Source organism: Tuber melanosporum, assembly GCF_000151645.1.
Source record: "Tuber melanosporum whole genome shotgun sequence assembly, scaffold_164, strain Mel28".
NCBI classification, from domain to species: Eukaryota; Fungi; Ascomycota; class Pezizomycetes; order Pezizales; family Tuberaceae; genus Tuber; species Tuber melanosporum.
This window is the reverse complement of record NW_003298824.1, coordinates 141,256-159,464: the sequence shown is the minus strand read 5'-3', so window position 1 is coordinate 159,464 and position 18,209 is coordinate 141,256. Positions and strand designations below refer to the sequence as shown.

Here is an 18,209-nt window from a genome sequence, read left to right as displayed (position 1 = left end):
CTTGGAAGTTGTAGCTAGAACCCTGCCTAGGGTCACTGTACAGTACTAGTACGCGCTAGCACGGCTGCGGCTGTGCCTGTCCAGTCAATTCCAATATACTCGCTTGGAATATTATTACTCGCGTCGATGCGATGCAGAAGGAAAAAAAAAAAAGCTCGTACAATTCTAATTTACAGATATACAGAACGGTCTGTGTGGTGGAACAAGTGTAAAATATGCAGCTCGGTGCACACGGACCATACCCGAAAGGCAACCATCACCAGATGAAGCCGGGGAATCCGATGAGCGAAGAGGAGAAAACTCCAGCGCCATTACAATTCTTCCATCACGTAGCCAATGGGCAGCGTTGTTGAGTTCTTGCGGTGGTGCGCATGCATTGACATCCAGGGTTGTGTACATGTGCACTAAAAAAAAACAGTCGGGGGTCGGTCTAACCCCTAACTTAATGAATAGTTCAGGATTCATTAATTCAAGCGGATCAGGGGTGAAGTACCGATATTGGGACAAGCACGGGAGCAAATGTCTGTGTAAAGAATATTGTAAAAGAAATGGCAATTTATTGGCTTGGCTATTACCCGGGTGGCGTTATTTTCCCTTTTAGATATCCTGGAGCCTCATCTTATCCGGATAAAGGAATTTCTGCACAGGCCCTCTATACCCCTGTTTGTCCTAATTACTTCCCCCTTACCCCTGTGCAGGTCTCCGGCATGAAGTATAATTTAGTAACTGCACCCCGAACAGTTGGGTCTGAATTTGGCATAGGCGCTCAGATGCACTCAATCAATTTACCATATCTTGATCCTTGTGTTCTGGTGCCTCAAGCGTGCTACCTGTACTTGTAATAGTACTTGGGTGACAATCGTGGCCAATACTGTTTGCTCAGGATCCACGGTCAAAATAGGTCTGGAAGCTCGTTCTTTAAAGCACCAGGAATATTCAGCGGAACCGGCGTGAGAGCGTGTACTTGTACCGTACGGGTACAAGAGATTCTACACATGCTCTTGGTCTCATTGTGCAAGTTCGGAGGGCGGGGGGGGTGCAATTGCCTGTGAAAGAACGAGAACGGGAGAATAATGGTTACCGGGATTCACGGCGGAGGGCATTAGGGTCGATAACGACTTGTCTCTATTTCCCCCCCACTCTACGTGTTCCACAGACATTCGACGCTCTGTACCGCCCCCGTGTAGTCGGGTGTGATCTTACCCTGCGACATCGGGATTATGGTGTCCTGTTTTGACAATTTTGTAGACTTTTTATCGCACCTCTCAGTATCTGCTCCTGGACGGCAGAGATTGGTAGGAAATGTGACCTAGTACTTCATAATTCTAGTCTTAGCGTCGCGAAGGCTTCCATTACCTGTTCCACCGGGCAACCCGAACCAGACTGTCCGTCGTGAGTGCAAGTGCAGTCACCATGCAAATACGGCCGCAGATGGAATATCGTCGCAGATGCTACCGTAGATTTTTTTTTTCCTTCTTTCGTTTTTTTCTCCCGGGTCGAAAAACGGCGAATTACGAAGAATAAGACAGCTGATATGCATGCACTCTTGAGACTTGAGTAGCACCGTGGAGATAGTTCTACTGCGACGGGGGGTGATAAACGGGAACCGGTACGCTCGATGCTGGTATCGCAGGACCCGTCCAATACTGTTCTAAGGTAACGTAGTATCGGCGACCCACCCATCCAGCACCCCCCGGATTTCTATATAAGCCAGGTTTCCCGTCCCGCAAGAACAATTCTTCAGCAGACCTAACGGCCCCTACAACACAGAAGAAAACAATCTCGCAATATAACATTCCAAAGCCCCGGGGCCTTCACTCAGAGTATATCCATCATGTCTACCACTATCACCACCACTTTGCCCATCACCGAGACCCTGCCCAGCGTTCTCACAGTCAAAGACGAGTCCACTCGCAACAAGTTCCCCACTCCTCCCAAGTACACCGGCGCTCTCGACAAGTACGAGAAATTCGATGTCACTCGCGTCGTTGGTACCGAGTTCAAGCAAGGTATCCAATTGGCAGAGCTTCTCAAGGCTCCCAACTCCGATGATCTGATCCGCGATTTGGCCATCCTCGTGGCCCAGCGTGGTGTTGTCTTCCTCCGCGCGCAGGAGATCTCCCTTCAGGAGCAGAAGGAACTTACTCAGAAGTTGGGCGCTTTGAGCGGAAAGCCTGACAGCAGTGGGCTCCATACCCACCCACTCACCCGCGAGGTAAGATCATCTCTAGTACTCTTTCGCTACCCTATTTTGCTGACAAGGTTCTGCAGTTCTCTGAACTCGGCGATGAAGTCACGGTCATTAGCACCGAAGGAAAGAAGGGTCTTAACCGCAGACTCCGCCCGTCCTACAAGGATGAGCGATCCGGCCTCGCCAGCTCAGGGTGGCATATGGAGATCACTTTCGAAGAGATTCCAAGTGACTGTATGGAATGGAATACCCCGAATAACAACTAGATACTGACCAGGACATTAGACTCCGTCTTGAAGATGACCACCCTCCCAGAGACTGGCGGAGACACCCTTTGGGCTTCCGCGTATGAGGTGAGTTTTTCACATAGTGGCGCCGGCTCCTCCGGGATTCCATACTAACATCGCGCAGGCTTACGACCGCCTCTCCCCCTCGTTCCGCCAGATACTTGAGGGCTTGACTGCCACTCATGACTCCCCCAGATTTGCTGAGGTGGCTGCCCGTGATGGCTTCCAGCTCAGAACCGACCGCGGTTCTCCCCATAACGCTGGTCTCGATTTGGTTGCTGTTCATCCCGTTATTCGCACCAACCCCGTTACCGGATGGAAGGGCCTCTTCGTCAATAGGGGGTTCACCCGCCGCATCAATGAGCTCACCAAGGATGAGTCCGACTATATGCTTGACTTCCTTTTCAAGCACGTCAGCGAGAACCACGATCTCCAGTGCCGGTGAGTACCATCCCGCTGATTTTAGGGAGTATATGGGTTCTGACAAGGTAATAGTTTGAAATGGATGGCATACGAAAACAAGAACGCCCATGATGTCGCTATCTGGGATAATCGCAGTGCTTTCCACACTGCCACAGATGACTACTTCGACTTTGGTGGTATCCGCAGAGGGACCATGTTCGTTTCCCTGGGGGAGAAGCCCTACTTTGACCCCAACAGCAAATCCCGCCGCGTGGATTTGGGTCTTGGTCCCTTCTCCGGCCAATTCGAATGGCTATAGACCTTGGAACTTGCGGAGCTAGCCCCCCTGCACAGGAGAGAAAATAGCGCTCATGGCCCACTGATTCGTTACGATTTCTTTTTTTTTTTTTGGATTGTTTTTTTCTTTTCTTTCTTTTTTCTTTTGCAATATTGGGAATGGGAGTGCATTGGGGGGTTTTGGCTTTCCTTTTTGAATGTTTTAAGTGTTTTAAATGTTTTAAATACTTTGAATGATTGCTTGGCGAATATGTATTGGGATTATCATGAACTTTGAAGACCATCATGTGAGAAACTATGTTATCTGCCTGACTAAAAAGAGTGAATAACATCTCAAGTGACCCATAGTGATTACCGATTACGGTTCGTGGTAGCTTCTGGCCGTACAGTACTCGTACATCGGTTTCTGAATTGCTTTTACCAAATCTACCAAACCCCTGATCTTGCATAGCCTGGCACTCCTTGAACCGCTCTACTCTGGTTGTGCCGTACGAGTACTGTAACTAGTACTCGTCGTACTCAAGCATAGTATTCCACCAGGGCAGGAAGTACCCGAACATTGAGGGCGTTATTTTGTTTTCACCCACACAAGTACGCACGGATGGTTGGCGCGAGATGAGTACTACTGTAGTACGGTACTCGTACAGGAGGGCTATCTGGAACATCAGTGTCTGTAAAGTTTGTTGGGGTTCAGTTGCTCGGGTACCGGTATGCTTGTCATCGTTAGCCGAACTCAGACAGTTCTTGATGGGTCAGCCCTTCTCCGGTGCCGTTGCCGTTCGTGGGTCCCGTTGCGCAATGCACTCTCTGTGGAGTGGTTTCGTAGAGTTTGGACCCTGGTTCGCCGCATGTCTTGCCAAGCCCTGTCGCTCACTTCGCTCTCGGAACAAAGGCACTCCAGGGGCAGTGAATTGGCCTATGGGGAAATGGGGTAGGGCGCCGGTACCGATGGGTGTTTCTTCTCCCTTCTGTGGATGCTTCCCGCGGACCGCTCTGTCCTGAGATGACCCAACAAATTCCCCTTAATAACCCATGGGATGCCAGTACTTGGCACGCGTGGCTGTGAAACTGCGAGGCTCCACTCATTCGGTGGTTTCTTGGGCGGGGGCCGCAACTGCAGCATGCGGTTGAGATAGAAATAACAGATTCCCATTGTTATGGGCTGAAGCGGAAAATTGCCCCGTCATGGCCTTGCAAAAGTACGCCATGTTCTCGGAGTCCTCTTCTGTTTAGGATGACATGAAAGGGGCGACCAAAAAATAGGGTAGGTTCTGTAGGCCCGGTACGTTTAATCTGCAGGCTCAAGTTGAGGGATGTCGCCTGATCAAATTTGCTTGAGAACCCAAGTCCGTGCGATGTCAATGCAGATGATACAGTCCTAAGGCCCTCATTTATTGACTCTCATCTGTCAACTCTCTTGGGAAGGAAGAGGGAAAATTGAGTGCCCTATCAAATTGATACTTTTTGCTAATGGAAACCTAAAGATAGCTCGGACTTTCGTAAGGTAGATATTTGGGATCCTTGCTTTTGTTGACTTTACTTTGAAATTTGTCATTTTCTCCTCCTATCTACCTATCCGTTCAACTGTTACCTTATTACGTCAAGCGTGTGATAGATGACCCCTACGAGCTGTTGGAAGCGAAGAAAGTTCCTTCTCATCTAACTAACAGCGATATGGGTGTCGAAACAATTTTTGAATTTCTCAGCAGTCCCGAAAGATTCCCCCAGCGCACCAGAAAGGAGGGAAATACTAGAGAGTGAGCACGATAACAAACCCGAAAGACAAACAACACACAAGCCTATTCCTGAACTCCCAGAGATTGTCTAAGAGTTCCCTCACACTACTGCAACTCTCGAACCGTGTCAGAATTGGCGATCCATTGCCGAGATCTAGGATGATTGACCTACTTCCAACCCGTCGGGGATAATCTGTCTAAACAATCGTTTGAAAGGCTCAATATATTGCGAGAACAAAACTAACTTAAGGTGTAGTATTGTCTTGGATTTGTTGCGGCCCTTATATCAATTTTCTCATGGAAAAAATGCTCACTCGAACTTCCAAAATCATGAATCATCACTCATCCACTGATTCACAACTTTCGGTTTGGCTGATTTGGTTCCTAATTTGGATCTAAGAGCGGCCCAGGGGCTCACATGAGGTCCAAAGAATTAGGATTCTTCTGGAAATTTCAGCGCATAGCGCGTTGGACCATTCGCTGAATGCTGAATTACAATTATCCATCAGGTTTTGCGTCTTTTTTTTTATTCGGGGGTGGGGCTGGCACCGAATGGTATCATAAGTCAATCAAGGCCACTGGTTATTCCACTAACGACCCAAACTGATATTATCAAAGGTAGGACAATTTATTCCCTTCTAACGAACGAGTACAATGCAGCCTACCACATGCCACTCCGCCCCCGACAAATCCAGGACATCTAGGAAGGCTATTGTGCCCGCAGGCCTGAAGCGGGGTCGAGGGTCTCAAACCCTAACCCTTCCAGATATTGGCAGTTCTGCAAGGGCCCATTCGGCATCTGACGTCAATGGAAACCGCGGGCCATCGTGGCGCTACGGTATGCGGCGGGTCGAGCGAGGTCTTGACCAAGGGGTGGAATTTTGGCGAGATGGCCTCACAGCAGAGTTGAGGCGAGAATGAAATTTGGTTTCGGTTGCGGCGCTTTTAGGGAAGGGGTGGGGTAAGGCCGGATAGAGCTTGATGCTTTCATATGAATAATTGGGGGTACCGTACTCGTACAGAGGGGAGCACGTTTTGGATTGGAGTGGGGGTTGGTGGCTTCTTGGATTGAGCACGTGTCTGAGTAGGTAAGCGATAAATTTCTTAGGGGGCTGTTACTTCCAAAGAAACTTGGAGAAGTTATCGGATCGCGGGCGACACCTTAATGGCGGCGATCTTGGAAATGTGACATCTGGGTACTGGTCTGCGGTGGCCGGAATATCGACAAACTTTCACTGTTCACCGACAAGTGTTAACGTTTAGGAGTGACATTCTATGACCCCAGATGTAAGGAATTGCTACCGGTCCGGAGATGGAAGGGCCTAAAAACCTCCCACTTCCTGGCCGGGTGTGGATGGCTTTCCTGAGATTTAGGAAGAGTTCAAAATCCCGTTATAAGAAAGAGAGCGAGAGAAACATAGGAACATCAATTTCGGAGGAAGGCGGAATTGTTGTTTTATCCCGTCTGCAAGGTGGGAGGCTGGACAGATATCTCCAAAACAAAAACAATCCCTCAACCCAATCTTCTATTTCCTATAAACCTTTCCATGTATCATACTCCTCAAACTTTCTGTCTATCTCCGCATCATTAACGTTTAACCGTTCGACTAATTATATCTAGAGGTTCCTCGCGAACAAGTTGGTTTATCTGGCGCAAGCAGCACCGGGGCCGAAGCAACGGATGCACTCGAAGGTGTTGGAAAGGTTGAGGGCCGGACTAGGTTGAATTAGTACTACTCTGCGATGACAAGGTGGAAGGCATAGTGGAAAAACTTACTTATTACCCTCAACACACTGGAACTCGTCCTCGCCTTCAATGCATTTACCATCCTTATACCCACCGAAGAAAAGGCAGACGTATTCGGGCGGGATCTTGGCACTATATCATTCAACATGGATATTTGTCCGAGGTGTTCCCCTGGGGCTGGTAGTAACTTTTTTTCTTACCTATCGACTAGGTTTGCGTTCAAGGCCCCGATGTAAGTGTCCTCGCCGGTGTTTAGGGTGAGTCGGTTTCCGGCGGCAGTGACGCCCTCCCCGGCTTGGTAGTTGGGCTCGTTCCAAAGAGTGATGCTCAACTGCTGGGCGGTGATTCTGGAAGCGGCCAAGAAGATGGTAACGGCAAGGGTTAGGAGTTGCATTTTCAAACTAGGTCTAATGTGTACTGGGGTGGGGGGTTTTTGGTGCGGAGAAGAGTATAGGTGTGGAGTGGTGAGGAAGGAAGGGAGTGATGCTCAGGGAGAATGAAGGGCTCTTTATGCAACTTCCCCGGGGGCGTTGGGGTAGCGATTCCGAGAGTTAATTCGATCAAATGGAGAGCCCCTACCCGGTGCTCGTTCGGCTGGTTAAACTTGACGCATCCTCCTGATATCCTCATGGTAACCTATCATTGGAGTCGTGGGGACTGCCTAACGGGAAATGCTCTACTTAATTTCGGGATATTCTTGGATATCGGGGAAGATGGCTTAACTAATATGTCAGGATGGGCGATATTCCTCACACCTTTCCCGTCTTGCTTGACCGTATTTACTCGGACAATCCGCTATCTCCGTCAGGCCTCTAACCTCCGCCGCCACAGACAAAACACCTCAGGAAGGAGCAGTGTTTACCTGACGTGGTATGGCTCGGGCGGGCTGAAACTTGTGGATCTCGTGAACTGGTGTTCGCAATTTCGGTAACTTGCTCAGCTAAGCCTCTCGTAGTTTAGCTCCGTTGCTTATCGATAGTGGATTGTCCGAGTAAATACAGTACCGGCACTGACTCTAGACAGAAATTCATCACTGTGGAGCCATAGGGCAGAAAGCGCTCTCCGGATCCTGGTGTTAGTTGCCATTGTGATCTGGGATCCCGGATGCCCAATATATTCAGCTCCAAAGGATTACTTCGGCTTACCACATGCTGGTTCCTACTTACCTCATTTTTCGTAAGAGTTTTGGGTTTTATAGAGCGGCTGTTCCCTTCAGATTGACTTGTAACAGGTTTCCAGTGTTCCGGTAGGCCAATCCGAGAAGGGCTAGCGCATCCCGATAGTGGAAGAAATCTGTCAGGGCAATACGTTGTTATACCGGTAGTTTATCAGAACAATGTTAGCTTACCCCGGTTTATAATGACCTGAACTGCTGCCGCACTCTGACATTGGTTTTTCTCCTTTAAATACCCGGGACCCCACAAAAAATCAAAGGGGGCTCATCTTCCAGTCTCACCGCAGATCAATGATCTCGTTCGGTCACCATCGACATCACAAAGGGGGAACCAGGTGTTGCGTGGACAAGGAGAGCAGCAAAGTGAATAATAAATTTTGAGCCTCGCCCTTACCTTTTTTTCCTCTGTGCAACCCTAGCAATTGTAATCTCTCACCGCTAGATTACTGTCTTTAATGTGGTGGAGGGGTCGTAGTCGGGTAGCTTTTACTATAAAACTGCACCTGCTATTTGCAGTACAAGGAATACTGCGGTCAAGTATGCGACATTAGCAAGGACCCGGGCAGGTTTCCTTGCGGCTGTGGGAACACTGCGGACGGCAATGGGCAAGAGCCGGGAGTTAGAGGATATTGGGCGGAGGTCTTGGTGGAGGAGAATGGGCAGTCAGCCGGCATCGTCATAGGGTCTAGAATGAGTGTCTGGAAGGATCTCGAAAGACCCAGAACATGACCGGATTGATTATGGTTTTTCTCTTGTTGCACGATGTTCTTAGAGGCGGGTAGAAACCGGTGCAATACCTGTGAAATGTTCAAAGGTGCTATTTCTCAATGGAACCGTAGGAACTAGAATTACTGGAAAAACCTATGATACTAATAGGTCGTCCAAAATTTCCCCCTCTGGGTTAATAGGGAAAACACAGCGAAGAAATTCTCCTCCAGTCCTCAATCAGGACAGACAAAAAATAAAAACTATAAACGGATCTTATTGGGAGAAGAATCTTTAACACCCTAGCGAGACACTCAATTATTCTAGTTTTTATGGTATCGTGTTAGCGGGACACCTAAATTAGAACATACTCGTACCAGCTGGTTGACAGCGCTGCTTAGTAATGCATAGAAAATCAGTGCCTGGGCATAAATTTGTGTTTTCACTGCCGGTGATCGCTCGATAAAATATTAGATTTAATAGACTCGAAGAGGCTAGTTCGGGCTAGTTCTATGGAGTTCTTTTCTCGAGAAAAACCTTGTCGCTGAGAGTTCGTTATTGATTCTAGCTTTGGGGGAGGGTCTATTCCGGACGCCTGGCACCACATCGCATCAGTTGATATGTTTGAGCGTCACAATTTATTTTTTTCAAACAAACATTCGAGTCAATAGTAGCCACAGGAGTATGCAATGTATAGTCATACCCCACAACCCTGGGTGGCTAAGGTTTCAGGGTTTCGTGCTGCTCAAATGGGTAACTTATACAAGGCAGAGGAGGAAGAATGTTCTTGGTATTATACAGTAATTTGCATGCAGCACAACATATTGTCTCTACCAATATTTATGACAATTATTTTACACAATCTGGTTATGGCCCCTATGATTTCTTTCGTTCGGCGAACACTCGAAGATCGTTTCGCAGCATCAGCAGAATACCCTAACTCAGGCAATACCTCAAGGAGAGCAACCCTCTATGTTCCTCATAGGATGCCAAAGGCAGGAGCAATCCTACCAAGCCAGTTTATCACCCAATTTTAATTCTCGTCTTTTCATCCTCTTTTCCTTTTTGGGTGGCCCTTCTAGGTTTGTCTCAGGATCCGGTTCCGTAGAAACAAATTTAATAGCCACAGAGGATAAGGTATGCCCGAATTCCATATGACTCTGGATACCTTTGCTTTCTCATTCAAAAAAAAGCTTTCGCGTAGGAATGGGAGGTTGTCGTGGGATTCATACGGTTCAGCGGGGTATCTAGCTGACTGGGAAGGGGGAGATAGTAGGGCCCGAATGTACTCGGTTCCATTCTTTTCAGTATGCACTTTGGTTTAACCTGGTTTCTTTTAGCTCTTGCTCCTTCTTCCGGTTTTTAACTTTTGTCCCCCAGGCTTTGACTGCTATTTTTCCCCTTGTACAACAGTGATCGATTTGGCCGCTCATCATATATGCACGTCCTAGCACTCGTTCAGCTTACTTTTGATGATAGAGCACTACTGAGGGCACTGCCCACCATGGTAGAGGTATCCTGATATTATCGATGGGAGGGCACTGGGATAGGCGTTCTGGGGTGGCAAGAAATACGGAGGATATGGTATGGAGCGAGAAATGCACAATCGCACCCGCTATCCCGGATAGCCAAAACCTAAAGAATCTGCCCGGCGCCGCGGGTGGTGGGGGCTAGCACGTTAGGTTTTGATGTAAAGAAATCCGGGACTCACAGAGATTCGTTCTGGATAGGATACCGGGGTATCCAAATTATCGGGTTACGGGATTGGGTTACGGGAGGGCGGGGTGTGCTGTAACGTCTAAGGCCAGAGACGGATTATCTGGAGTGCTCGAGGTTTTGCTTGAGGGAGTGGTTAATATGTGGTAGAGAAACTAAGGGAACTGTTTTGCGTCGTTGTGTCGCTTTCTGCCCCTCCCTCTCCCTATTCTTCATTCGTTCTCAATCGATCATTCGTCTGTATTTCCGCTTGGACACGCGTATCAGGCGACTTACTCGTATCCGGTAGGAGGGTGGTGGGGTTGTGTGAGCGCTCGGGTATACACGGATTCTTCGCTATATATTTTGCAGTCGCTGTTATTCTGTGCTACTTGCCTGCGAGTATGATCTTGGTTATTCTGTCTATATTTCTGTATTGTATTGAATTGCTGTGCAGACACATTGCTGCCAAAAGAGTACTCTCGGCACATACGACTTTCCTTTGGCTCATGACCCCTCACTCGAGAAACTTTGGGTTCTGGCTTTGCTATTAGGATTTCTTTTCCATTTATCCCTTGTGCGGTTATTGAGGTTCCTTCCTTGACTCTTTGTCAGTCATTGGGGAATGTCCGTGCAAATCCTGTTTATAAGTAGCTGGATCATTTACCACTTTTTTGCTGATAATATATTACGTTGAACCATCTATCGGCCTCGGAGTTGCCGAAGCCTTTACCGGATCATCAAGTTATGTTGCTTCAGTACCATATATGGACCTTTGCCGAGTTACCGGGAAAAAATTGAGCCGTAACTTAACGGTTGTACCCGTGGTGGGCTAAGGTGGGGAACGATACCGGTACTGTTAGGTGTGAGAATGGACAGAGAGTGGTGGTTACGTGTTGTCAGTATATAGCCGCGAGGTATCGTCGTCAGCACTCAGAGAGACTATGGGTAAGGGGACTACCCCTATATGTAGCTAGTTCAGGAGATTCCCGAGAGAGAGAGAACGAAGAAGGGAACACCTCCGAGCAGCAGCAGAAAGTCTCTGAGTTTATGAGAGGTTTTCAGTTCCTGAGTTGAGGGATCATTGACCGGTGAATTTCTTTCATCCCCATATCACGGGCATCATCGATTTTCATCCACTACAAACCCTTAACCGTTCTGCAAACTTCTCAGAGACCTACTCCTGATTGTTGTGATTAAACCCCCAAGAGGTGAGAACGATAACCCCTGGTGAGGCTAATAGAGACAACTTCAAGGCCACCAGAGAACTGGTCCATTCTCCATCTTGGGTCGTCATATATCTCTCTGCCATTTCCCGAAAAGAACGCCACACACCTTCAACCGAGGATCCACAATACGACACAATAAGATAGAGTACCGTAACTCGCCATACACTCACCAGATGCTGTTAGTCAGGTCGGCGCTGAACAATACTTTCGGTCCCGGTGGAGATGTATGAGGCGGAAAGGGTTTACATAGGCGTGTAGGGGGGGGGGAGGGCAAGCCTCGGTTTAAGTTTTTGCAGACAACATTTACTACACCTTAAATTATAGTTGTTAGATTCAGTACCCGAAGACTGTTGTATCTCATGGTATAAAGTTTGATGCCAGGTAATGTAATGGTGTATTTTGTCATAGAAACTCGTGTCATGGAAAATGGTGATGGATTAACCTTCCTTATAACAAACAAACGGAATTTAGATGGTCAACCTGTGGGGATTAGGGGGTGGCGGGACAAGAGATTTAAAGAGAGGTGTTTGGTAGTATAAAAGGAGGACTGAGTGCAAGAGGGGGTTACTGAGGAAGAGTCGATTAGAATCATGATATCCTTATCTTCAGCGATAGTGTTATTTGTGTGTTTGATTTGAGTAAAGTACGGTATCATCTGAACACTACCGTACAACACTCTGACTATCGCTAAACAATATTGATATTTTTACACCTCTATCAAACTCTCCCTTACCTCAACGTCGTGAGGTGTACAAGATCGGTGGAGGTTTGGGTCTTTAGGGACTGTTGTATAACCTGATGCACTTTGACTAAAAGTATATTTGGCACCGCGAAAATAATATATGTTGACCTTCAGGGGAGAGATCGCTATATGATCTGGCACCCCTGGGGGCTCATATTATAAGGCGCTCGTTAATGGGGGTTCGATGTTCCAGTTGTGTAACTTGGGTCAAGGAGTCCAAGTATAAAGAATAATTTGGTCTGGTTTAAGGTATGTGGTTCTCATCCTGTACGAGTATGATATAATAATAGAGCTGCACTTGCTCGTGGGTCAATCCATAAGCCCACTGTTAGTCCGATTCAACATTAATATGTTTTTGGAACACTCTCATATCTGCCTGGGGGAGTCATAAGGAGGGGTTGGGTGAGTTTATATTGTGCAGTTAGTAATTCCCACTATATTTAGTTCTCTGATAGCCGCTTTCCCCAGGCTCGAGCACACTCGGAGGCTCTAGGAAATTCGTGGATCAAGGAAAAGGAACCTCCGGGAACGTAGCGGCACGGTACCAGAATACCAGGTGGTCCAGGTAGGTATCATATCCAGCAACAAACAGTTGGGTCTATCGCATTTGAGTCCGGTGGAATTGTAAACGTTAGAGTAAATCTGGGGGGGGATATTTTCCGATTTGGATTACCGATCTTCTCACCACCCTGGGCACCCGGCCATCCTGGTTGGCTTGGTTTTACGAAAAGATTGGAAAGTGAAGGATGCCGGATACGGTTCGTGGTGGATGGCTTCCGGCTGGACTTTTCCTTATACCGAAAGTAGTCCCTCCGTACATTTTATTTGAACTATCATTTAATTCCAATATAGCGAAAGTTTCACACCTTCTGTTGTTGATCTCAACAGAGATTTATATTCGGTAAATACAAGTATAACTGCAGGTAAAGTGGTGGAAGGACGTTAGGGATTTAGAGATCCAATGAGGCTAAACAAAGTGGGAATTAAGGATGGACACTAGGAATACTGTTTGGTAAATCTCAATTTAATAGGGTAATCTGTTTCTTTAGTCAATAACGATAGCAGGTGGGGTCTATATGCCCTCGATCACTTGCTCGGGTTGTTCCCTTCTTGGATGCTGTTTCGTGTTTCGTCGGTAGTGATCACAGGCGGATATATATCATTCTGGCGACTGGCAGAAGAGACTTGACTATAGGCTAATTCTGTAGCCAAACAGTTTGTTTTTCTTTTTACAGGTACTATATAAAATTGCCATCACCAATAGCATGTTAAATTCCTTTTTACCTAATCCCGCTTATTCCATCCCGCTTTGCCGTGTGTCCCGGGCTGCTACTGAGGGGAACATCCGACGTCGAGTGTGGTTGGATCATCGTTCCCTACCCACACGTCGTAGGGGGGCTAGGGAAAAGGATTCTAACATATATTTAGGGTGAAGGAGGCGGACTACCGGTACCGGTACGTGTGACCCGATAGGTCATTTTCACAATCCGAGTGGGGATTTCAACCCCCACATTCGATATTGGACAAATGAGTGCTGTGCTAACTTGTTTCGGTTACTAACGCCATTGCACTGTGTGGGATATCAGGGTCGTGATTTTACTGACATTGCGTGAGGTTTGGGCCTGGACACGCAGCTGTTGGGTGCGGTATGGCTTCTGCCATTTATACCACTCATCACTGTGAAGGAGTGCAGTATAGGTTGCAGCCTGGGGACTAGTGGCACGTTGTCAAAATTTTCAAACCTTGGCCCATTGCCGTCCCTCAATGGACGCTGTGTATTTCCAGCTTAATTAGAGGTAATTGAGGAACTAGAATGAAGCAAGAGTGAGAAGAGATGAACTGGGAAGAGTCCTGAATAATACTAGGTATAGTGGTTTGTTGCATGTGGTGCGAGTGTGCGATAAATGTATATCATTTTTCCCTTCGGACCCCAAACACAGTGCTATTGAGATAAGGTGAACCTTTAACAGGCTGTTCCTCAGCTCTCTCAGCCAGGAGCGCAACCTTTGTGTCGCTTGGGATTCATGATCCTCATTAGTGGGCAATACTCTGGTGGTTGGCTGTGATGTGGGTACCTAATATATTCATCTCGACTAGATTGCGGATACGTCGGGAGCGTAGTTTGAAGTCTGGGGGGGAAAGCTTATACGGGAGGTGACTCAGATTTAGTGTTCCGTGGCCGCTACTACGAGACTATAGGTTAGGCGACCTAATATAAGAAGTGGAGCTATTTCTATGAGATGTTATATGAACTGTTGGTATTGGCGACAGGGAAAAAGATGGGGGTGTTTGAAGTTCTCTCGATCTAATCAAATTTTGGCGGAGGATTTAAATTTCAATCCAAATGCCCAGAGGCATTCCACCCACAAAGTCCAAAAGAAATAGTCACTCGCGACTCGTAAAGATTCCGGCTATCCTTGCGCCAGAGCCACAACCAGTCACTGCTTTCCCCAGAATTTCTCGAAGGGGTCATCTTCCCCAGCGTCCTCGATCTCGCCGCCGATGATAAACTCAAGGACACCCCGAACCCTATCGTTGAGCAAGCCTCCGCTACTGGCGCCGGCGGCATCATATCCGGCCTTTCTTGCCTGGTATTCCCTTTCCCGACGGCGCTGGAGCGCTCGGTCAACACGAACGGGTGCCGCTAACGTAACTCTGACTAATTGCACCGTGAGTCGCATCCGGCCAATTACGTCGAAGTAGCCTAGCGAGAGGAGCTTTTTCGACACTCGGTGGATGCGAGACAATTCGATTGATAGGAGAAGGAGATAAGTTCGTGTTGTGAGAGTCATCTCCCGCATTTTGTTAAAGGCCCTCTCAATCGCAACTGCGAGAGCAATCTTTAGTGGAGGAAGGCGGTGTTATCGGGGGGAACAAACCGATGGTATTGTCATTTACCACCTCAGGAAACTCCTGATTTAGCTTGCCCATGACACGTCTCACCAACGCAAACTCCCCACTTAGGAGCTCGCCCATAATGCCCTTGACCGCACCTTTGAACCCTGGCCTTCCACCGCCGCGGCTGGACTCCCGGTCATAGTGGGCACGTAATGAAGGTTTCTTCAAAATTTCGTAGGCATGGGATAAGCGCTGAAACGCAGCGGTGGATCCCTCGTGGGCAGGCCGTCTATCTGGATGAATGATCTTACCCCGTTGGATGTAGCATCTGCGCAAGTCGTTAGGCGAGGACGATCGGGGGGCTCCAAGAATTTTGTAGAGGTCTTCCTCGGAGAGAATATCTATGCACAATGTAAGGGCTCATTCCACATGGCTGAGAGTGGTAAATGGGGGATCAAGGTAAGGTAGGGGCGGGGTTCATACGGTCAATGAGGGTAGCTTTATCAGGCTTCTCCCGGGCCGTCGCCATGGTTGAGGGCAAGAGGAGGATGAAGATTCGATCGAATCCATTACGATGATAAGAAGCTGCAGGGATTCAAGATAGTTACCGGATCGGCTGCTCGTAGAGGGCATGCAAGCGTCTGGTGAGGGTTTAGGGTACGGTACCTGGTGCGGTAGGCAGGGTTCAGGATGCAATGATGTCGCGGTAGACTATCGTATAGTACTATTATGATTTTCCAGGAAATGAGGCTCAAAATCATTGTTAGCGAGCTATCTTTTAGAGCCGCAAGACATGCTACGAAGATCATACTTGAGTACCGTAGTCTCTGGGGCATAGATGACTAAGCATGATTTGTGATCCCCAGTGTCCCTAAGCGGTTGGAGAATCATCTTCTTATCCCTCACGGAGCAACTCTCCCTTGGCCACCAACTTCTGCGGCAGCGTTAAAATACCTCTTCACTGGTCTTCCGTACCAGAGAAATTGGGGCAGAGCTTGACGTGCCCGAAACGCCCAGCTGGAGGGAACGGGAGGACAAAGCCCCCGTTGTCGCTACTGACGGTAGACTACCCACGATAGACAATGAGAGAACCGAGCTCGATTTACTATGGGGAACCCGTGGAGGACTGGAATATTTGCGCAATCTCCTATCGTAAAATCGTCCACCAAGCCGGCATTCCTTTTTGTTTTTCCTACTCACTGGGGTTCGAAGGGTAGTGAAGATGACCCCACGGAGGTTTTCATTCATATTATTCGTCTCCGCACGATTAAGCGCAATTAAACACCAACATTCGTAACAAAAGCACATTTGGACAGAGCTTGACGAATCCTCAGTGTGCTGGCAGCATCTACGGGGTCTCTTACATTACGGGAAATTAATGTCTTGTTTGGAACGAGGCGCGATTTCGGAGTAATCAAGGACCCCTAGGATCTTTGCTTCTGCTCAAAAGCCTTGAAAACGATTCCTTAACCATGGGCACCTACAGAATTGATGTATGGGGGGCCGTTGATAGTCATTTGCATAAACGCGCCCCCACCGGCCACGAAGATAGTCATCGGGCATCCGCTCGCGACATTTTCAGGATCTGTAGATGGGTTTCTTTGAGCCCATGCAAAGGTGGCTCTAACAGATTTCCGACATAACTTGAGGCGCACTAGGAAAGCTGTGACTATGATGGTCCATTCCCTGATGACATCGCGCATTTGGTGATGGCATCGTTGTTTGGGCGGCACGCAGTGCTTGAGGGTCTTTAAAGGAAGGAGGGGATATCGATCTGCGATCCGCACGATATGGCGCTCCATTGGACGTAGTAGCTCATCTGGAAGGCAATGCCTGTCTAGGTGACGAAATGCGCAACATCTTACATCTGGGGAAGCCTCCATGAGCGAAGCAGCTTGTGTATAACTGACAACAAATTTACCTCGTTTTATAGAAGGTATGTGGATTCACTATCGCCAGAGGGGGCTGGAGACAATTGGTAATCTGTTCCGCGCTTCAGAACGCAAGTCGAACCCCTCTGGTCGTGTCTTCGTTGCTGCGTCATTTTTCTGATACTAGAGGGTCTGGAGCTACAGATCATTATTGAATTGCGCAGTGAATGCTGGGCAATCGCCCAGGACTCGGGATTGGCCGGGTGGCGCGGCGTGTAAGTCAGCAGCTACTATATACTCCTGGATAACAGGATAGAATACGGTTTCCTGAGTTGTGGGTTTTCAACAACAAGGCTTACGGCAGCGATTTGGACACAGTTGACTCAAATTGAATGCCTGGACAAAGATGCAAAGATCGAATTTGAATATCCTAACCGGAGAATATTCTCACGAAGAGAATAGGTAATGAAAAGAAACAGAAAGACTGATTTGACCCAAATACGGGTAATGGAGGAAAGAGAGAGACGGATTGGATAGTGAACAAAAACAACTAATAAAGGGAAAACAGGCTGCCTTTTATCCTTCTCTGGATCATCCTGATCCACTTCCACATACTCCCAGCGTATGCCGCGTTCTCCATCATGCTCTATCCCACTGCCGCCCATTGTTCTACGTCAGCCGAGGACGGGGGGGTTCCACAAGGGTACGTTCTGAGCGAGGATAAGATTCGGAGTAGGACCGAGGATATTCGGTATTTCCATATGATAGGAGTTTGGTTTGCTGGTTGGTCGGGTTCCTGGCTTGTAAGCTCCGGCTACTTCAATAAATTATTATCCTGGTTCCCCAAGGAGTCTGACAAATCTCTCAAGCCAAGTACACGAGTGGCGTTTTGCCAAGGAATTATTGCAATTACTATGGAAACCGGAATCTGTGTCTTAGGAACCGTGATGGTATAATTGCTGGGAGGAGAATGTGGTTGAAAAATGTGTAAATTACGGTAGAATTGTTTATGTGGGGTGCTCTACGTAATCTGCGAAGTGCAGCGGCATTGGGATGCCACTCGTGGCGGATGTTTTAGTAGTTTAATATATAAACCGGAAATTCCACGTCCACGTATGTATGATAGTAGCTTCAGGTGCGAGGATTCCTTCTATAAGAGCCTTTCTTCTAATCTTCTACTTATCTTACGAACTCCGGTGCTCTTTCCTGATCTCTGCCCTTACCAGCGCACTTGGGAGGATACTATTATGGTCGAGTAGTTTGAAACTTACCCCACCGGGGAAAGTCAGTGCAGG

General features: G+C 47.9%; 2 protein-coding genes; one reads left to right on the top strand and one right to left on the bottom strand.

Moving 5' to 3' along the window:
- Positions 1 to 1,751: 1,751 nt before the first annotated feature.
- GSTUM_00003308001 (uncharacterized protein) lies at positions 1,752 to 3,448 on the top strand. XM_002836875.2 has 5 exons: positions 1,752 to 2,215; positions 2,272 to 2,425; positions 2,477 to 2,544; positions 2,603 to 2,919; positions 2,974 to 3,448. The coding sequence occupies exons 1-5, from the start codon at positions 1,835 to 1,837 to the stop codon at positions 3,197 to 3,199; spliced, it is 1,146 nt and encodes a 381-aa protein (XP_002836921.1). The 5' UTR covers positions 1,752 to 1,834; the 3' UTR covers positions 3,200 to 3,448.
- Positions 3,449 to 14,485: 11,037 nt separating this feature from the next.
- Positions 14,486 to 15,572, bottom strand: GSTUM_00003307001 (uncharacterized protein; the record flags this gene model as incomplete). XM_002836874.2 has 3 exons in its annotated part: positions 14,486 to 15,032; positions 15,085 to 15,444; positions 15,527 to 15,572. The coding sequence occupies 3 exons, from the start codon at positions 15,570 to 15,572 to the stop codon at positions 14,644 to 14,646; spliced, it is 795 nt and encodes a 264-aa protein (XP_002836920.1). The 3' UTR covers positions 14,486 to 14,643.
- Between the last annotated feature and the right edge of the window lie 2,637 nt (positions 15,573 to 18,209).